At 41.6% G+C, this 22,615-nt stretch overlaps 1 protein-coding gene across 1 annotated transcript; it reads right to left on the bottom strand.

The window, feature by feature from the left end:
• Positions 1–13,658: 13,658 nt before the first annotated feature.
• LOC109926097 (G-protein coupled receptor 39-like) lies at positions 13,659–22,302 on the bottom strand. Its single transcript, XM_020525987.2, has 3 exons — positions 21,570–22,302; positions 16,282–16,668; positions 13,659–14,569 (listed from the first exon to the last, which is right to left on the bottom strand). The coding sequence occupies exons 1-2, from the start codon at positions 22,300–22,302 to the stop codon at positions 16,307–16,309; spliced, it is 1,095 nt and encodes a 364-aa protein (XP_020381576.2). The 3' UTR covers positions 13,659–14,569; positions 16,282–16,306.
• Positions 22,303–22,615: the final 313 nt, after the last annotated feature.

Raw genomic sequence — 22,615 nt, 5'->3', positions numbered from 1 at the left:
ACTGATCACATTTTTGAGCCAATATTTGTTTAAATGCTGTTGTCACCCAGGATTTATAACAAAGAATTGACACGCTGTGCAATTCCTATTCAGACATGTCATATGCCACCAAATTAATTCACTCTTTACGAAGGTTAAAGCAGAACAAGGCACAGCTTCAGACCAGTAACTGATCTATTTACATCAAATGCATTAATGAGTAGTAGCCAGTTTTCACCTTGAGAATAACTTCTTTTTCTACACTCCAGGGGTTTATTAAATGCATAATTATTCACCTTTTTATTTCAATCCTTTAAACATAATTGATTAAGCTTTTAAAATCCAGATACCCTTTTCCTGAAATCACAGCATACCCTGATGGAGAAAGAAACAGGCCTATTTTATCTACGCTAGTTCCTTATCTTTTGAAGTACAAGGCTGTCAATCAAAATTGCCACCCTAAGGTATGAGCCTACCTTTTGATGTGCGACTGGGATCCTTGCCAAGTTGCTGCCCAGCTAAGCTCCCTGCTGTGTAAATAGAGTAGAACAACATCTACCTCATCAGCTGTCACAAAGAGTCATCTTCTCACAAAAGCACCAGATGTTTAAGATTATACATGTCAACCCTCCTCAGAACAACTTATTAACACTTCAAATCACTATAGTAACCAGGCTGCCTTGCTTATTGTTGAGAAGTAATGCTGTGTGCAGGCTTGATAGTTAACATTTTGCAGTTGAGTCTTACATTATAAAAGCAAAATAAGTTAAAGTAGTCTAATAAAGATTCCAATTTACAGTATTTCTGATGTACAAGACTGAGAAGTGTTCACTCATTCAGATTTTAATATCTAAATTAAGTCTTTAGCCATGGACCAGAGAGAGGAACCATCTCTTAGCTTTGTCATTGTAATACATAGCACCAAAATTGGAGTCCTCCATCACAGATAGACTTTCAATCACCACTTCCTCATCTCCATTCTCCGATAGATCCAGCTAGCGTGGCCTGAGCTTCTCCATCATTACCTTCGACCCAAATAGAAATTTGCCGTCTGCTTTTGCACTCTACTTCCTTTGTTTGTACAACTAATTTTCAGTTCTTCCAAAACCCAGTACCTCAAGCACATTACTTAGCTATGGTCATCCATAAAGACTTGTTGGCTCAAATGTATCTAGTGACCTTATCTGGCTGATGAACAAAGTCTTATCTGGCATAAATGTGGAAATGATTTTTTTTGCCTGTGATGGGTCCTTCCTACTTACTACACCTGTAATCCTAGATTTGGCAGAAAAGAGGTTACTTCTCAAGGCTGCACTCTGCATTGCTTCTCAATTGTGAGTCAGTGGCCTGGAACCAGTCCAGTTACTATAGTGATTTGAAGTGTTAATAAGTTATTCTGAGGGAGGGCTTGATGACTGGAGATAAAACAAAACAGTTGTAGAACTTTACAGTGCAAAAGGAGGCCACTTACTAACAAACAATCATCTTCATTAGGAGCAGCAGACCACTCAGCCCCTTGAGCCTATTCCACCATTCAATAGGATCATGGCTGATCTGATTACTTCACATTCCTGTCCATCTCTGATAACCACTTATTCTCTTGCTTATCAAGAATCTATCTACCTTATCTCTGTCTTAAATGGGAGACCCCTCATGTTTAAACAGTGATCCCCAGTTCTACTTTGTGTCATTATAGGAAATATCTTTTCACTTTGTCAAAACCCCTCAGGGCTACCTAACCTGTGCCTTCTGCCTGAAAGAATATCCATTTGTTTCCCATTCCCTGCCCATCACTGTGTATTTCTACTGGAGCGCAGTGTGAAGGCTGTTTTGGAATGCTAACTCAGAGAGGGAGTATCCTTCTCAGTCAAAAAAAATAAACACTTGGAGTTAGATCTGTTTTGGCTGCGCTTCAGGTTAATCAAGTTTCATGATGAGTTTCTCTCCACAAGTCTGCCAAGCCTGCCCTAATGGCACCCCTGTCATCCGATTCTAGCCCCATTCCTAGAGAACTTGCCACCGCCAGGAAATCCTGAAATGGACCGAGATCTGTGCACCGGCATCATCCTGTTGTATGTCCACACAAAAGTACTGACCATGTGGAGCTGTCCTGCATGGTTCCTGACATCTGCACTGGACCTGGTAGACAGGGAACATTGGCGTCCCACTTTGGAGGCAGGGACCTGGAGGTCCAGCTGGATTGGGTGGTGAAGAAGCAGGATTTCATCTCACCCCAAGACTGGCAGAGGGGCCTAGGACATCAGACCATCCCAATCTGCAGCAAGATTACCACCCTGGAGGAATGCCCAGCAATGTAGGAAGAAAGTCAGATTACCTTCTCCATTTGGCCAGTGTAAGTGCCACCATCTTCTCTCTGACACCTCACACACACTCTAACTCTGCTACCCAATTCCCACCAAGGTTCATGCTCTACTGCTCTCACTACTGTCTGCAACACCTTCCCTCACTCACTGTCATCCACTCCAACTCCTGACACCACTAATCCTGCACGCCCTGTGTCCCTCCTACTTACTCACTGGGGACACCTCTCCACCTGCACCAAAAGTAACAACTCTGTTCCCCCACTTTCATCTGCTTTGATACTTGCTTCTCTTTCATTCTAGGACGAAAACAGCTCACAAATGGGCAGAAGGGGTCAAGGGGGTGTGATGAGTTGCTTGACATTTGATTCATCACCCCTTATGTGAAAATCATTACTCTACCTTCCTCAAGCATGGACTGACCATGTCCAAGCCCCTGGACTAGTATCAGAGGCTGCAATTTACTGATTGTGCTGGGATCTCCTGACGAAAATCTATCTTTGTTGACTTAACTGAGGACTGCTGACAACCATGACAATCTTCCTGGTTTTGTGTCTGTGCTAAACAGAAAGGCAATTAGGCAGTACTGTGAGCTTGGTATGTCTGGTTGGCGAACGAGGTGCTAAAAGCAAGGCGTGGCAAGGCAAGGCCAAAGCAAGGCAGGAATGTTGTAAGTGTTCAAGTGTTCTTAGGGTGCGTGAGCATTAAGAGAGCAAGTGAACAGGTTGGGCTGCAACGTGGTCCTGTCTATGAACTGGTTGTTTGTCCCTGAATGCGAAGTGTCCTTGCTGCAACAGTACAATAGTGGCTAGTGTTCCAAGCTTGCAGCATTGATGTGCAGAAGTATGCTGTAGTCAGAGATGTGCCAGGAGAGATTTTAGAGCCTGGCACATGTTGGATGCCAATGTCTGTGGACGTGGGTTGCATATGGCTGGTGCCTCTCCTGAGACATTGGTACCTGGTGTCCAGCATTGAGTTCCCTAGGACCAAGTGGTGAGCTGAAGTCACCAGGTACCTGCTTTGACTTCTTTGTCGAGAATTCTGTCTGACAAGTTTGCTTACAGCAGGTGGTACACCAGACAGCTGCATATTAACAAGGTGAGATCTGCTGTTAATAAAGTCAATAATCCCCCTTAATAGGCTACTCACTGCTGCCCAGCATGAATCTCGCCTCAATACCCAGAACTTAGTTGGGAGATACAGCAAGTTGTTCCTGATGCTGAGATTGGCCTTGCTGAACCTCTCATGCGATTCCTACGAGAGCCCACATTGTTCAGGCCCCTATAAGATTCTGCCCATGTCCTTAAATAGATTATTCCATTACCTGAAAACGTTCCAAAGGGGTTTAATGTGAATTAAGTACTTTTCAAGTGTAGTCACTGTCTTAATGAAGGAAATACAATTGCTAATTGGAACACAGCAAAATCTCATACAACTGTGGATGCTGGTGAGCTGAAATAAAATCAGAAAATGCTGGAGTAACTCAGCAGGCCTGGCAGCATCTGTGGGGAAAAGCAGAACTAATGTTTAAGTCTGGTGACTTTTCATCAGCTGAGCTTCTGCAGCAATTTCTGTTTTTGTTTCAGAACACAGCAGAAGTGTTACAAACAACAATGTGTTAATGACCAGGTCTGTTTGTCCATGCTGTTAGTTGAAGGATAAATGCTAATAAGGGCAGCGGGAAGAGTTCTCCTATTCTATGCTACAGGACTATTTACATCTACCTGAGAGGACAGACAAAACAAGGTCTTAATCCGCAGATTCAACTGAAAAATGTTTCCACTAACCATGTAGCACTGCTTCAGTACCGCACTGAATACCAGACTGGATTATATGCTTAAAGCTCTGGAGAGGAACACCTCATTGTCTGACCCAGATGTGAAAGTGCTTCCCACTAGGCCACAAAATTGCACAGGAATTTTTCAGCATGGAAATGAGAAACATTCTCCAAAATGAGGTTGCAGATGAATTTTGTGACTCAGATCATTGCACAAATTGAGATTTGCTAATGCAATACAGACCAATCACTAAAGTGGAATTAATCACAATTTACATATCTTAGTTTAACAGACAGCTATGCATTTATTTGTTAAACAATCAATGATAACAGCAAATAATATCACATTAATAAATATAGCCTTTATCACTGCAAATACTGCTGTCAAACTTAAATAATGTAATCTGTTTATGTAAATATATATCTGAATAAAAGTTTACTGTTGAAATTTGTTTGGATGAAGTTACTGAATTAATCTTCACTTGGGCTGGAGGAGAAATAACTTTTTGTGTTTGGAAGAAAACAAGAAATCTTGATCCAATTCTGATTCTGAATCATTGACAAACTACTTACAGTGATGAGAATTGGTTTGTTGTAGTAAAATAAAGTAACAGAAACTGAACCCTGTATTTAAACAAGGAAGCATGCATTTCTGACAAGCGCCATGATTCAGTCTGGACCTGGTTCATAACTGAGTCAGGCTGACATTGCAGTGCATTACAGAGGGAGTGCTGCATTGTCGGAGATGTCTTTTAGATGTGACACTAAACCAATGCCCTGCCTGCCCTCACAGGTGGATTAAAGAATTCCATAACTTTGACAGTCAGGAAGTTTTCACACCCCCACCACCACAGCCATCACCCAGATGTTCTGGCCAATATTTATTCATGAATTAACATCCCTAAAACAGTGGTGAGAGGGAACTTATTCCAGATTCTTCAGGGGTTCTTCTCAACATCAACCTCCAAGTAATTAAAAACCCATTGTGTGGACGCTAGCAGGAAGTCTGAGAAAACCATAGGGACCCAGTCCCAAACTAGACTCCCAATCCCTTCTTTCAAAGGCACAGCTGAGGGCCCTGATGTTGGTGAGGCGACCGACATTGATCACAAGCTGCATAGGCTGGAGCAGTCAGCAGCAGAACTATGCTCTTGATAAGGTCCTTGATCTAGGTCACTGTGCATGGGATCCAGAGCAGAAACTATCTCTATGTTTCAAACTCCACCTTCACAATTATTCCCTGTGTAAATAATGGAAAACATGCAATTCACAGTGTAGGAGCAGGCCATTCAGCCCATCAGATACATGCTCGTGTTTATATTCCACTCCTCTTTGCTTTCCAACTTCAGTTCATATAATTGGCATATTCTTCTACTTTTTACCCATATGTAATTATCTAACTTAATTAATTTAATGCCAGTCACCTCAATTACTTCCGTGAGATCAAGTTCCATGTTCTCACCTATTGCTGGATAAAGATATTTGTCATGAATTCACTGAGGATTAATTTATAACCCTCTTATATTTATATTTATGGACCCTTAATTTGATCTCCCCTACAGTGTTGAAAATCTTCTTTACATCTACCTTATCAAATTCTCCACACTCGTAAAGACCCCCATGAGATCTCCTCTCACTCTCTTTTCTAAAGAAACAACAGTCATTTACACATTAGAAAAGTACTAATGAAGTACTAAGAAATTGCTGGAGAAATTCAGCAGATTTGGCAGCATCTGTGGAGATAGAAACAGAGTTAACATTTCAGGTCTGGTATGACTCTCCTTCAGAACTAGTCAGTTCAATATTCCCTGCCAGATATGACCTCTTACTATGGTATCATCCATGTTAATCTTTTTACCATTTCCTGTCTCTCTATACAGATTTATGTAATGTGGATACTAGAACTATGAACATATGATTTTGGAAAGGCAAATCAGGGCAGGACTTATACTCTTAATGATAAGGTCCTGGGGAGTGTTGCCGAACAAAAAGATCTTGGGGTGCTGGTTCATAGTTCCTTGAAAGTGGAGTCACAGGTAGACAGGACAGTAAAGAAGGCGTTTAGTGTGCTTGTCTTTATTGGTCAGTGCATTGAGTATAGGAGTTGGGAGGTCATGTTGCAGCTGTACAGGCCATTGGTTAGGCCACTTTTGGTATACTGTGTTTTTTTCTGGTCTCCCTGCTATCGGAAAGATGTTGTGAAATTTGAAAGGGTTCAGAAAAGATTTACAAGAATGTTGCCAGGATTACAGGGTTGGAGCTACAGGAAGAGGCTGAGTAGACTGGAGCTATTTTCCCTGGTGTGCAGAGGCTGAGGGGTGACCTTATTGAAGTTTATAAAATCATGAGGGGCATGGACAGGGCGAATAGCCAGGGTCTTTTTTCTACGGTAGAGGAGTCAAAAACTAGAGGGCGTAGGTTTAGATGACAGAGGAAAGTTTTAAAAGGGACCTAAGTGGCAAATTTTTCACACAGAGTGTGATGCGTTTATGGAATGGGCTGCCACAGGAGGTGGTGGAGGCTGGTAAAATTACAACATTCAAAAGTCAACTGGGTGGATACATTAATAGGAAGGTTTAGAGAGATATGGGCCAAATGCTGGCAAATGGGACTAGATTTATTTAGGATATCTGGTCAGCATGGATTAGTTGGACCAAATGGTCTATTTCTGTGTTGTGCATTTCTATGACTCTAGACATTCCCTCCCTAACTGCATTGTTATCTACCTACAGCATGTGGATTGCAGCAGTTCAAGAAGGCAGCTCATCACACCTTTCCAGAACAAGTACAGATGGATAATAAATGCTGACCCAGCAAGCGATGCCCAAGTCCTACGAGAGAGTAATAAAACAAAAGACCATTTGGCCTGGCCCATTGACCTTTTCTGCTATTGAATAAGATCATCGCTGATCTGTTTGAGCTTTGAATTCCACATTCCCATCTACCCTGATAACTGTAGATTTCCCCTCTGAGCAAGAATCTATCACCTCTGACCTAAAAGTATTCAATGAACCTGCTTCCACTGCCTTTGGAAGCAGAGATTTCCAAAGTCATTAAACCCTCTAAGAGAAAATAATTCTTCTCAGCTATCTTCTAAAATGGCGACCCCTAATTTTAAAACAATACCTCCGGTCTGGATTCACCTTCATGAGGAAACATTATTTCCATGTCCGCTTTTTCACGACCATTCAGAATCTTATACACTTCAATCGAGTCACCCCTTACTCTTCTAAACTCTAGTGGAAACAAGCCCAGCCTATCCAACCTTACCTCATAAGACAATCCACTCATTCCAAGCATCAGTAAACCTCCTTTGAATTGCCTCCAATGCCTTTAAACCCTTCCTAAATGTAGACAGCAAAACCGCAAAGAATTTTTGAGTTGTGCTCTCACCGATGCTCTGTTTAACTGCAGCATAAAATCCTTACTTTATTGTTCAATTCTTCTCACAATAGCGGATTGCATCCAATTAGTCTCCTTTATTCTGAGTTGTACTACATACTTTTTGTGCCTTCGAGCTCAGCACATGAGACATCTTCAGTCGTCTTCCACTTAATTATACTCTGCCTTTTTGATTCCACCTGCCAAAGTTAACAACTTCACGTTTTCCCACATTACCACCATCTGCTGTGCATATTACTCTTGGCTGTGGTCTATTCAGATTTTATATAGTGAAATAACTCCACAGAGACTGGTATCCCATCACCAAGTCATCATTTATTTAAATGTGGAGAGTCTCTGACACTGATCCAGCTCCCTCAGAGCCAGCTTTCAGAGCAAACAGAACCTCTGACACTCCTGTTTATATCTGTCAGCCAGGGTTCCCTGTTTTGATGAGATAAACAGCCCCAAGCAGGGAACTCATATTCTATGAGATCCACCTGGCTGACCTCATTACAATCACTACATATAGGTCTCTCAGGTTCCATATTTTTCAGTTTTATTTCTCTAGAAATGATCTGTGAAATTTTGTTATTTTTATGACTTTATTAGCCTGCATCTTTCCTTTCAATGATTTGTGTATATGTATCACAGGAACACTTTACTTCTCCACCATATTTACTTTCCCAGAGTATGTGGCCTCTTTGTTCTTCCTACCAAAGTACAGAACTGTTCTTATTTCAATATTGAAATTAATTTGTCAGCCATCCTGAAAGTTTATTAATGTCTACCTGTGTCCCCCTCATCAATTTATGTGTTGGAACTTTCATTTTGTTTCATTTTCACTCTGCTGATTACAGTGAAAATAACTATGAGCCACCTTGTGGCTCTCAGAGACACTACTGACAGACAGTGTTTAAAGGTTTTATCTGTGGATCCTAAATTATCAAAGCTCACATTCAGAGTGAGGTTTGAGGGAATAGAGTTTTGGACAGAAAAACCTGGAGGTATGGATTCCCAATCATCCTCCCACAGTCCAAAGTTGTTCTGGTTAGGTGTGCTGGCCATGCTTAATTGTCTGTCGTGTCCAGGGATGCGCAAGCCGGGTGAATCATCCATGGAAAACGTCAGGTAATAGGGATAGAGTAAGGGGGTAGGGTCTGGATAGGATGCTCTTCAGAAGGTTGGTGCGAACTCAAGGGGCTGAATGGCCTCTTTCTGTGCTGTAGGGATTCTGTGATTTTAAAGGTTTAAATGACCAACACAACTCCTGGAGATGGGCTGGTTATCTGCCCCTCATCCCGTACCCATTTAAAACAGAAACAGGGGGTTCAGGTTTGTCTAATATTATGAAACTTTTGACTTGCTTTTAATTTTCAAACCATTTCTGAGGTTAAAATAACTCATAAGTCAACATCATCTAAACACTTGAATACAAAGAAGGTGATCAATTTCAGGGGGAAAGATGAACAAAACTAATTAAACGTGTGACATTAGGCAGCAGTCCCCCTTCTCAGTCACAAGGTTATGCGTTCAAATTCCACCCTAGAATATTAGAACATGCAATATCGACTGACATTGGACTGCAGAACTGAGAGAGTGCTTTTCTTAATGAGACATTAAACCAAGGCCTCATCTGCCCTCTGAGATGGATGTAAAAGCACTATTTCAAAGAACCACAGATGTGCTCTCTTTGGTGTCTTGCTGTTATTTGAACAAATGAAAAAGTACAACACAGGAGCAGGCTCTTCCGCCCTCCAAGCCTGTGCCGGCCATCATGCCCTAATTAATCTAAAAGCAAACCTGCCATTTTTCAATCCGTATCCCTCTATTCCCTCCCTATTGATGTACCCATCCAGGTGCCTCTTAAATGTCTTCAAAGTGCCCACTTCCACCACCTCTTCTGGTAGTGCATTCCAGGCTGCTACCACTCTCTGCATGATAAACATCCCTTGCACATCTCCCTTAAATTTTCCCCCTCTGACCTTGAACCTGTGCCCCCTTGTAATTGAAACTTCAACCCTGGGGAAAAACCTCTGAATATCCACCCTATCTATGCCTGTCATAATTTTGTAGACCTCTATCAGGTCTCCTCTCAGCCACCATCTTTCTAGTGAAATCCTTTAACACATTTCCTAAATTAAAACTGATCACTTATCTCATTCCTGCTTATGGACTCACTGTGTATAAATTAACTGCCACATTTCCTCCATGATAACAGCGTCTACAATTCAAGACTACTTAATTATCTACAAAGTATTTCATGATGTCAGAAATGGTACTATATAAATGCAAATGTTTTCTTCCGTTATCATTTCATTTCTTTTCCCCTAACTTCTCCAGTTATGGGCTTTTATTGTAATACAGCTGATTAGTCAGAGGGATGGGCGTGGCTTTCTCCTGTCCTGATGACATTCCCTCTCCTCCTTTGACTAAGTTCCTTATGTCTGCTTGATTGAGATTGCAGATCCATGATGTGGATAATTGGTGCCATAAATCTTTTCCACTCACTAGAATTCCACTGTTCTGCCTTATTGTCCTGTTAAAATTGATGGGCACCTCTTCCACCCGCTTAAACATACATTTCTTTCACCACCAGTGGACTGTGGGTTATTGAATGTACCATCTAGAAGATGGTACAGAAGTTTGCCAAGGCTTTATTGACTGCCTCTTCCAAACTAGCAACTATGCACCTCCCCTTGGAAGAAAAATGACAACAGATGATGAGTGCAGCACCACCTCAAGTTCCTGAACGGGTCACACACAATGCTGATGTTGAAATATACATCTGTCTTTTTGTCATTGCTGGACCTTAACTATCAGCACCTGAACAACAGCAGTTCAGCTGTGTGAAGCACAATTACAATGGCAAATGCCTTGCCGTCATAGGGATGTTTCCAAATATGAGAAATGCAAAAAGTACAGGCCATATATTTAAGAGACTCAGTAATAAATCCAAGAAACTTTACTCAGAAACTCAGTACCACAAGCAGTTCTTGTGACGAATGGCATAGAATCATTGAAGAAAAAGCTAGATAAATACACGAGGAATAGAAGGATTTACTGGTAGGGTTACATTAGTGAGTTGCAAGGAAATTCATGTAAATCATAAACCCCAAATGGTCTGTTTCTGGCTTGTAAAATTCCATGATGTGTTGTGCGATGAGGGACTTTACTAAAACAGTGAAAACAATTAATTAAGTAACAATTAATTAAGTAACCTTCCCAAACTGCATGCCATGCAATTCTGCCATATACCACGCCAAAAACATGGAGAATATTGCAAAGAAAGAAAATTGAACAAAAGTAATGGTACTTATTTTAAAAAATAAACATTTGCCTGGAATGTGTGCTTTGTATTGAGTAGAATGTGTTATATGGCAGCACCTCAATCCCAAACTTGATAATGTTACAGAAATGCAAGACAGCTTATGATTTATGAGAATTTTCACTGTGTTATCCTGTTTTTGGAGAAGCTTTTCTTTAAACTAGAGAGCAAGACTGATGATTGAAAATGACAAACATGAGCTCCCCTGCTCAAATAATTTGCACTGAACCAAGTGCTGTGTAGTTTCTGTTTAGACTGCAGCAATAATGGATTCATTTCATTGGCAGTTACAGTGCACATGAAACACTGATAGTTATAATATCATTTAAATCTTCCCTTGCTACAAAACTGTTGTCTTACAAATCTAACATGATAGCAAAGCCCTGTCTACCCTTTCACTTGGCTGTAAAAAATTTCAAAGAATGGGATCATTTTCTCTGGTGACCTGGATCAATATGTTACTCTTCAACTGATGTTACTAAAAATGGATTATTTGTTCATTATCTCATTGTTGGGGGCTCGCTGTACACAAATTGTCTGTCACATTTCATACAGAGCAACAGTGACTACATTTCAAAACTACCCCAAGGACTGTCAAGGATTGAGCAATATTCTAATGTTGTGAAAGGTACTATATAAATGCAAGTATTTATTTTGCACAATGGGATCAATAACTGTATTGCTTCTATTGAAATGCCCAGTGGTAGTAATTAAATAAGCTGAACTGAAAGGCTCTGCCTGAAAGATTAACACTTGCCTTTCTGTACAATTCTGATTCACTCACTGAGTCTGAAATGCTACCTGTAAATTTCCATGACCATGAATTCCACCTTTACTGGAGACAGAAACACCAAAAAGAGACCTTGGAGAATAGTTATTGTGACAATAATGGATTTTCTCTATTTGCAGAACAAACATTAACTAAGATGAAAAATATTTGCCAATAAACTCTCCACCATTAAGTTAAAAGCTAATTGCAGTATGATAAATATATTGCTTCAATGTACTTCAGAGTCCTTTACAGTGAATTGATTTTTACGCTGAACTGACATCCTGGTAACGTATATTTTGCAAGAGGCTCTAATTTGAGTGTTGCTTGTCAAGGGAGGAATCCTAGATAGAATAAATTGCTCCTGTTAAAATTGAGCCCTAGGATCTACGACATCCATCCAAACCACATCTTTTGTAGCTCTAGAGTTGACAATTCTAATGCTCTCTTAGCAGATCTCCCAAGTCTACCCTCTGTAAACCTCACTAGGTGTCATCCAGCGCAGAAACATATTCTTTGGTCCAACTCATCTGCACCGACCAGATATCCCAATCTGACCTAGTTCCACTTGCCAGCATTTGGCCCACATACCTCCAAACCCTTCATATCTGCCAAAGTTCTGCTACCCATGTCCTAACTTGCACCAAAATTCACTAATCCTTCATCCCATGCTAGCTGACCTACACTAGTTCTCAGTTCAGCAATGCCTCAGTTTTAAAATTTTCATTTTCATCCTTCATTGCTCAGACCATTGAGTATAGGAGTTGGGAAGTCGTGTTGGGTTGGTTGGTGAGGCCTCATCTGGAAAACTGTGTCCTATTCTGTTTGCCCTGCTGCAAGAAGGATATTATTAAATTGGAGAGGTTACAGAAAAGATTTACCAGGATGTTGCCGGGAAGAAGGGTCTGAGTTATAAAAATAGGCTGGGTCTTTTTTCACTGGAGCGTAGGAGGTTGAGGAGTGACCTTACTGAGGTTTATAAAATCATGATGGATATAGGTAAGGTGAATAGCAAGGGTCTTTTCCCTTGGGTTGGGGTGTTTAAAACTAGGGGGCATATTTTTAAAGTGAGAGGAGAAATTTTTAAAAAGGACATGAGGGGCAACTTTTGTATACAGAGAGTGGTTCGTGTGCGGAATGAACAGCCAGAGAAAATGATGGATGCATGTACAGTTACAACATTTAAAAGACATTTGGATAAATACATGAAGAGGAAAGGTTTGGAGAGATATGGGCCAAATACAGACGAGTAGGACTAGTTTAGGTTGGGAACTAGTTGGACCGAAGGGTCTGTTTCCATGCTGTTTGACTCTATGCAGATTCTTCTGTGATCTCACTCTTGTCTCTACAATCCCATCCAGCTCTACAACCCTCCCGGATTTCAGCACTCCACTAATTCTGGTTTCTTGAGCATCCCTGATTTTAATCGCTCCACAATTGATGGATTGTGGTCTGAGCTGCCTGTGCCCTACAATCTGAAATCCCCTCTCGAAACATCTGTGCCTCTCTACATCATTTTCCTCTTTTAAGATGCTCCTTAAAATCTACTTCTTTATCCAAGCTTTTTGTCATCTGTCCCAATAGTTGTTTATGTGCCAAATTTGTTTGAGAATTGATCTCATGCAGTGCACTGGGGCATTTTACAACACCAAAGGTGCTATGTAAATGCAAGTTGGTGTCATGTGGGGAGATACTTGGTAGATACTACATGTTGACGTAATCTGAACTCACAGCAGCTGCATGGAACACTCTGCCACTTTAATCTTTCTGCTCCTATGCACACATCTCCCACAGATTAAAGAATAAATTAAATACAAACTGATCAACAGATGGACAACCACAAATCTTGCAGCAACTTAAACACCTTTGCTGTTTCTAACCCAGTAATGCAGGGTTTGAGAGCCTGCTTGGACTGATCATTTTGGACCTGCAGCTTCCTGGCTATATTTCAAGATTTGCCTTAAACTCACACCCAGAGAATGTTGCAGCTGATAGAATCATTGCTCAGGAACCAATCAATGTAGGAATAGTGCAGAAATTAAAACCTGCCACTGTAGTTGATCAATTACATGACCAATACTTTTCTTTCTCTCTTCACCTCACCCAAAAATGCAAGAGTCTCCATTAGTAGGATTACACATGTGGTGGACAAACTTTCTCCCCTCTTCCAACTGGCTGGATAGAGGGTGTCAGATTCTATGATCAAGAAGGGCATCAGACAAACTGCTCACTTCTCACACAATGTTCCAACAGGAATCACTTGCTTCACAACCTAACACAGGGTTGGTGATCACACTGCTACATAGCGTGAGAAAGAAAGAACTTGCATTTTTACAACACTGTCCATGACCTCAGAACATCTCAATTTCAGTTACAGCCAAATTCGATCTTGTACTTCTGAAACGTAATCTCTAATGTAATGTATGGATCGTGACAGCCAACTTGCACACAGCAAGCTCCCACAGAAGTGATGTTCATTTCGGGATGCGTATGGGCTGAGACATAAGAAAGAACCTTCCTGGTCTTTGAAAATTGCCATGGGATATTTTATGTCTGACCTAGAGAGCAAGGAGGGCCTCAGTTTAATGTCTCATCTGAAGAACAGCTCCTCTGACAGTGCAGCACTCTCTCAGGATTGCACTGGAAATGCCAGCCTACAGTTTGAGCTCAAATCACTGGTGTGGAACGTTACTCAGAGGAAGCAGCATCACTAGGAAGGCATTAACACAATAGTGGACATGAATATCAGCTAGCTCATTACAGACCGGTTATTGCAGCTGGGAGCTTCTGGTTGTTAATGTCTCAGTATCGCAGGAGGTGGAGTGTCTATCTATGGACCTATTGGGAGGAGCAGGGATGCAAGGGTGCAATTTATTTAGTAAATTCTTCAGGATTAATCCCTTGGTAACTACAGTGATTTCTAAGCCAGAAGCACATTTTTTTTTGGCACAAGAGATTGTGCACAGCATTGGTGCCAGAGAAGGTGATGATCTTGTCCTCTTGATCACACAGACCTGGAACAGGAAAGAAAAAGATTAACAAATAACTTACTTTTCCAAACCCACACCATCTACCGTCTAGAAGGACAGCACAGAGGAGAGCAAGCCCTTGTGGGGAGTACGAGCTCTCATGCGGAGGCCCAGCGTGGAGTGCCTGCAGGCCCATGGCTAAAGAAAGGGTGTAATTCTTTACTCATTTACTTTGTGAAGGCCTGGTTTGTTTAACCTCTAATTTATTTATTTTCTATTTTGTACCTAAGATTTTGTACCTCGGTACCTTTGCACCTAAGATGGCACCCAGGAATGGCAACTTTGTACACTTTTCCTGTATCCCTGTACTTGAGAATGTGTGACAACAAACTTAATTCTAAAATATGAAACACAAGGAAACACCACCAATGGCAAGTTGTACTTCATGTCACACATCATCCTAACCTGGACACATATTGGCTGTTGAATCATTGTTGCTAGATTGAACTTGGTCCTAAAGTAGAGTTAAAATGGACTTTTAGTTCTGTGACAGTGACTTGCTTTTTCAAAAATGGACAGAAAATTATTTTCTGAACTGAGAGTTTAAAATAACCTTTCTAAGAAAGCAAATGACTTAAGTTGAACAAAAAACCAATGGGTAGATAATTGCTGGGCATTTACTATGTAGAATTCTTACAAGCTACAGTAATACAGATGGCCAGGGGCCACAATCAGGATGAGTTCTGAAGAAAAAATCCATTCCAGCAGAAGGGCAGTTTTTGGATTGTGTCTTCAGGCTGTCAGAAAACATGGAAACAAAAAAGTTTACTTTCAGCAGCCTGAAAGAAGTCAAAGTCAGTGATAAATCAGTGATTTTGCCTGTTTGTGTGTCTCATGGAGAGAAAGTGATAGAAAGAGTCACATCTGATGATTGTGCAGTAAGTTGCCAAAAAGAAACACTAATGACCTCGCCAGTTTAGTGAGAAATTTTAAAGTAAAGGCGGGAATGATACATTGCTGGGATTGAGTTTCTGTACAGGATATTGCTGGAAAAAAAGGTTGAAACTGTTTTCTTGTTTATGATAAAATATTTTAAAATTGTAATATATATAGCTTTGATTTTGATTTTGTGTAATAAATACACATTCTTTTGTTAAAAGTGCTTTGACATTTTTGTGTGATAATGTTCAGTGAGTATCCTCCATATTGCAAAAGTAAAACTTATCAAACCATTTCACTCTGAGATCTGATTTGTCTGGTATCAACACGAGCTGGTATCATAGCACCACCACCTTCTCAATGGCATTAAGGTTAAGCGATAAATACTGTCATAATGCCCATATCTAACTAGTGATTTTTTTTCCTTCATTCAGGACTCTAAATATTATCACTTTGGTTTTAAAAATGGGCCTATAAACCCTGTATTATGAGTTTAAATTACACTACAACCATTTAGAACCCTCACTAGCAATGCCCGATGATGAAATAGTTCATCAGGAGGTGCACAAAGTGAAGCTTGCACTCCTGCTTTCCTCACTCTGTATCATTACTTCTCCCCTCAACTAACAATCTTTGCTAATCAATCATTGATTTTACTTTTTATTGTCCCTAAATGGCTGGAATTTTGTCCTCTAAAAAGGTATCATTGTAGTCAGGCAAGTGGCAATAATGGAGCCCTTGGTGTGATTTGGCCACATTATTGCCTTAAAAGAATGAACCTGTTACATGTATTTTAAATAAGCTTAGAACATCTTTACCTCATTCAAAAGAAAAAAGTGGGAATTAGTCAGTGAGACGATTCTTTAGATCTTTCAATCTTGGATAAGGATGTCTCCCACTTAACGAGATAGACTTTTGTTTCAAATCTAATTGCGAGTTCCTCTCCTGCCTTGATGGTACAGGGCTGGACCGACAGCAGCTTCTCAGTACTTGCACAAACACCTTGCGGAACTGTTTAGAAGTCATGTTGTAAAGAAAAGGGTTGATTGCAGAACTGAGGTAATAGAAAGTGTTGGTAATAGGTTGCATGGTCAGATATGATCTGTAGTAATATTCTGTCCACTGAGTTTTGGATTTCATAGCCGTCATTATCCGCCTGGCTTGGAATGGAAGCCAACAAATGGCCAAGGCTGCAACGATGCATCCTGCACAGATAAGCAATATGTTGTAACAGTACATTGCAACCATACCTAAATGACACAACTTGATTGCACTCTCTTTCTTAAGAGTTTAGGCTTATATCCTGCAGTCACCATTTTTTTTTTGTTTTGCATTTTTGCATTTAATTTCTGGTTTACTTTTGATTTTAAGTATTAAACCTGTATTGAATTTTTAAGAAGTTACGTTGTGGGCACTAATTTAAAACGGATTGTGATTGTGTTCTGATTAAATCAACTCATTACTCAATTATATACATGTTACAATCAAAGAATGGTTATGCAGACTGTTGGTGCTTGTTACAGAGCCAGATAGTCAATATCTTTGGCATTTGAACTCTTACCCATGCATTCCACATCTTGAGAATGCCCTAAAGGAGTGCCCTAGAGTGGATAGCAGATGTTTCCCCCACAGTAGGCAAGGAAAGATCTTTATCCTGTACCTCACTCAAGACCCCTCAGTGATCAGATACAGCGCATGACTACCTGAGCTCCAAGCTTGGCTGATTTTGTGAAAGCCCTGATTAGTGAGCTATGTCATTGATTTCATAGGTGAAGCAGGAGGCTGAGTGTATAGTGAGCTAGGGTTGATGCCTTCAGGCATGGATGCTAGCCATGCCACTCACTCCATTTGGTTCCTGGTGCCAGGCCAATTTTTCTCAATGATAATTTTAAATTCGGTCTTGAATTACACCCAAATGCTCTCAATCTAACCACACTTTTCTGAAAATTGCAATTCTTATGTAAAATATCACAGGAGATCAACCAGTGTACGAAATCAGACTGAGTAATAATATCACTCATAAACTATAAGTCCGTAAAATATAGGAGCAGGATTAGGTCATTCAGACCACTGAGTCCGCTCTGCCATTCAATCATGCCTCATACATTTTTCAAACCAATTCTCCTGGCCTCTCCATGTAACTAATCTTCTTAATACGGGCGGCACAGTGGCTCAGTGGTTAGCACTGCTGCCTCACAGTGCCAGGGACCTGGGTTCGATTCCACCCTTGGGCAACTGTCTGTGTGGAGTTTGCACATTGTCCCTGTGTCTGCATGGGTTTCCTCCCGGTGCTCCGGTTTCCTCCCACAGTCCAAAGATGTGCAGGTTAGGTGGATTGGCCATGCTAAATTGCCCGTAGTGTTCAGGGATGTGTAGCTTAGGTGGGTTATAGGGGGATGGATCTGGGTGGGATGCTCCAAGGGTTGATGTGGACTTGTTGGGCCAAAGGGCCTGTTTCCACACTGTAGGGATTCTATGATTCTATGTAACTCCTTATTAATCAAGAACCTATCAATTTCTGTCTTAAATACGCTTAGTGACTTTGCCTCCACAGCCTTCTGCATATATCACCAACCTCTGGCTGAAGAAATTCCTCCTCATCTCAGTTGTAAAGGGTCGTCCCCTCACTCTGAGGCTGTACCCTCAGTAGAAGTAGTAGTGTCTCCTACTCATGGAAACATCTCCATGTCCACTCTATCCAGGCCTCTCTGAATTCTGTAAGTTTAAATCAGATCCCCCTCATCCTTCTAAACTCCAAGTACAGACTAAAAGTCCTCAACCATTGCACAAATGAAAGCTCTTCATCCCTGGGATCATTCTTGTAAACCTCCTCTGGACTTTCTCCCACATCAGTATAACCTTCTTTAGATACAGGGCCCAAAATGTTCACAGTATTCCAAATGCAGTCTGACTACAGCCTCATACAGCCTCACAAGTACATCTCAGCTTTTGTATTCTAGCCCTCTTGAAATGAATGATAACATTGTATGTGCTTTCCTAATCATTAACCGAACCTGCATGTCAACTTTAAGAATCCTGAACTAGCACTCCCAAGGCTCCTTGTGCTTCAGATTTCTGAAGCCTTTCTCTGTTTATCAAACAATCTATGTCTATTCTTCCAACCACAATGCATAACCTCATCCTTTCCCACACTGTATTCCATCTGACACTTCTTTGCCCACTTGCCTAACATATCCAAGTCCTTCTGTAACCCCCTGCCTCCTAAACAGTACCTGTTCCTCCACTTATCTTTGTACCATCTGCAACTTAGCAACAATGTCCTCAGTTCCATTGTCCAGATGATTAATGTATATTGTGCGTAGCTCTGGTCTCAACACTGACCCCGGGGGAACTCTACTAGTCAGTGGCTGCCATCCTGAAAAAGACCCCTATATTCCTACTCTCTGCCTTCTGTCAGTCAACCAATCCTCTAACCATGCCAGTACCTTGCCCCTAACACCATGGGCCATTATCTTATTTAGCAGTCCCCTGTTTGGCACCTTGTCAAAGCTTTCTGGAAATCCAAATTGATCACGTTCACTGACTCTCCTTTGTCCAACTTGCTCATTATTTTCTCAAACAATTTTAACAGATTTTTTTATTCATTCAGGGGATGAGAGGAATTGCCAGCTATGCCAGCATTTACTGCCCATTGTTAATTGCTCAGAGGGCAGTTAAGAGTCAACCACATTGTTCTGGGTCTGGAGTCACATGTGGGCCAGACCAGGTAAGGATGGCGGATTTCCTTCTCTAAAAGGACATGAGTGAACTAGTTGGGTTTTTCTGATAATCGACAATGGTTTTATAGCCACCATTAGATATCGTGGCAGGATTTGAAACCAGGTCCCCAGCTCATTCCTGGGTATCAGATTAATAGTCTAGTGATAATACCACTAGGCTATTGCCTCGCCCTAGATTTGTCATGCATGACCTCCCCTTGATGAAGTTGCACTTACTCAGCCCTATTTTACCATGCACTTCCAAGCACTCTGCAATCCTATCCTTAATAATAGACTCCAAAATCTTACCAAGGACCAAGGTGAGGCCAACCAGCCTATAGTTTTCTGTCTTCTGCCTCCCTCCCTTCTTACATTAGCCATTTTCCAGTCGTCTAGGACCCTCTCTGACTCCAGTGATTCATGAAAGATCACTGCCAATGCCCCTACAATCCTCTCAGCTATCTCCTTCAGAACTCTGGGCTGTAGTCTATCTTGGTCCAGGTGATTTATCCACCTTGAGAGCTTTCAGCTTCCCCAGCACATTCTCTTTAGAGATGGCCATTCCACTCACCTCTGCCCCCTGACACACTTGAAGTTCTGGTATGCTGCTGGTGTCTTCCACCAAGAAAACTTGATGAAAAGTGACTATTTAGTTCCTCCACCAATTCCCCATTATTACTTATCCAGTCTCATTTTCCAATATCCATTCTTGCCTCTCTCTTACCTTTTAGATACCTAAGAAAACTCTTGCAACTTTTTTTTTTAACTAACTAGCTTACTTTCATATTTCATCTTCTCCTTCCTTATTGCTTTCTTAGTTGTGCTCTGCAGGTTTTTAAAGACTTCCAAATAATCTTCACCACATTGTTCGTTTTTTCTGTTGCTTTTGTGCTGTCCCTGATTTCCCTTGTCAGCCATGGTTGCCTCATCCTCCCCTTACTATGTTTATTCTTCCCGGGGATGAATATCTGCCGTGCCTCCTGAATTACCCCCAGAAACTCCTGGCATTGCTGTTCCATCATCTTCCCCCCTAGGCTCCCCTGCCCATCAACTCTGGCTAGCTTCTCCCACATGTCTTTGTAGTTTCCTTTACTCAATCATAATACCTTTACATCTGATTCAAGCTTCTCTCTCTCAAACTCCATTCTATCATATTATGATCACTGCTCCCTAGGGGTTTCTTCACCTTAAGGTCCCTAATCAGGTCTGCCTCATTAGACATCACGAAATCCAGAATCCAGCAATAACCTTCCACTATGACTTCCAGTGAACTGTATTGTTTACAAACTATTGACTCACTCGTCAATCAGCAAACAACAAAGTTTCTTTAAATACTAAACAATAGCAAACAGAACTCATTCTGAACTACACTAGTGCCTCCCAATCAAAGCAGGATTATTTCTGCAGTAAAATGCAATGAGTGGAGGACAGTAACACAATAGAAGTGGCATTAAAATCAATCCCAGTTACATATGGACTCTGAGCGTGACTGATGATCATAGACCATAAGACCATGAGAAGTAGGAACAGGAGCAGCTCATCTGTCCCCTTGAACCTGCTCCACGAGTCAATAGGATCATGGCTGATCCAACGTTCTGCACATCCTCTTTCCTGCCCTTTCCCCGTGACCCTTGATTCCCCGACAAAAATCTATCTCTCTCAGTCTTAAATACACACAAGGACTCTACTCCCACAGCTCTCTGCGGCAAGGAGTTCAAAAAACTCACAACAGGCAGTCCCCGGGCACGAATGGGTTCCGTTCTAGAGTCCTTTGGCAAGGCGATTTATAAGCAAGCCGGAACACAAAACAATGTATGTAGCTGAAAACAACGAATGCTGCAGATCACAGGTGGTCAGACTGCATCCATGGAGAGAGAGAGCAAGCTAACGTTTCGCGTCTAGATGACTAGAATGACTAGAGTCTAGAATGTAAAGCAGCTGTTCGTTAGTACAGGAAACGTTCATGGATCGGCTCTTTAAAATTACACCCCTGTGTAGGATCGCTTTCGAAAGTATGATCGTTTGTTAGTTTGTAAATTGGGGACCCCTTGTAATGGTAAAATACGTCAAATTTATTCGGAGATAGTAGGAACTACACTTCTCCAGAAGATGCGGCTATTACCACAAAAGTAATCCGAATGTTTCTTATTCTTCTATCCTCCAGACGTGGTACTTTAATCTCCCTTTAGCTGTCACAATAAACACTATTATTCCACATAATTTAAACAACGACATCGGAGGTTGGCTAAGTACTTAAAATAAAACGTGCATTTGTATATACTTCCTAACTCCCCTCACTTTTCTCATAGCCTTCGGCTCCCTCTCTTCCACAAGAAAAGCCTCAAGATTTCTAAACATGAATTGCAAATTTCTCGACATATACTCACCCAACAGCACCACATTTTGCCTCCTGATCTCTTTAAACTTTGGTAGGAGCCTTCCTGTGGAGTTTATGCTGCTAAGTGCAACAGATACGGGTCGATGTTTGAGGAGGGTTTTAATCATCTGTTTACAGGTGAAAGCAACTAGCAAGAGAACCAGGATGTAGAGAGAAAATGAGATATAGATCACCAGATCAAAGATAACCTTTCGTCCAGAAATGTTCGTGCAGATATACAGGGGCGGTAGTGGCTGGGGTCCAAATGTGAAGGGCTTCCAAGCATCTTCCACACCGATTGCAAAGGCAGCAGGGAGCCCTGTGATAATAGCCATTCCCCAAACCATACCAATTAACTTCTTGGTTCTTGATGTTGCCATGACCTTGGCTTGCACCGGATGACAGATAGCCAGATAACGTTCAAAACTAAACGCCAAGACGTTGAATATGGTCGCGTAGCTGCATATCTCCCAGAGCAAATAGAAACCTTTGCAGCCAACATTCCCAATGGGCCAGGGGTACGGGCACCAGATGATGCTGTACAATTCAATGGGTAGCCCCAGGGTTAGGATGAGGAGATCTGAGCAAGCCATGCTGACCATGTGGTACCTTAATCTCCTCTGTATGCACCTTTTACTCTTTAAGATCCAAATAACCCAGATTACCAGGAGGTTCCCGATCAGACCAGAAATTAAGATGGAGCCATATGTGGCCGAAGTGGCCACTTTAGCCTCCAAGCTCATCAGAATGGAGCTGGGAGCTTCTGAGCCCATAGTGGGGCACTGGCCTCCTGCTCCTGTCCCGTTCATGCCTAAACCGGACAGACCTCTTCCCGATTGTAGAACAGCCTCAGCAATCCTTTCTATGCCAGGCTCGATTCGCTGCCCCTTCAGTTGCCCCTCCTCAGGTTTCTCGGCCACAGGTTTGACTGAAATCTCAGTTCCGCAGGGTTTCTCCGATCTTCCCCAATTGCAGGGGTCTCAGTGAAGTTTTGAGTGGGTTAAAGACTCTCGGTCACTTTCTGCCGCGGTCTGGATCCTACCCTCCGCCAAGGTC

This window comes from Rhincodon typus, chromosome 30 (assembly GCF_021869965.1).
Source record: "Rhincodon typus isolate 14 chromosome 30, sRhiTyp1.1, whole genome shotgun sequence".
Taxonomy (NCBI): domain Eukaryota; kingdom Metazoa; phylum Chordata; class Chondrichthyes; order Orectolobiformes; family Rhincodontidae; genus Rhincodon; species Rhincodon typus.
This window is presented reverse-complemented; position numbering and strand designations above follow the sequence as displayed.

Excerpts from the sequence above, each read along its gene's own strand:
- LOC109926097 (XM_020525987.2), bottom strand. The coding sequence starts at position 22,302 with ATGAGCTTGGAGGCTAAAGTGGCCACTTCGGCCACATATGGCTCCATC. Across the intron at positions 16,669-21,569 it reads GCAAAATGTGGTGCTGTTGG|GATGCATCGTTGCAGCCTTG; the intron begins GTGAGTATATGT and ends TTATCTGTGCAG.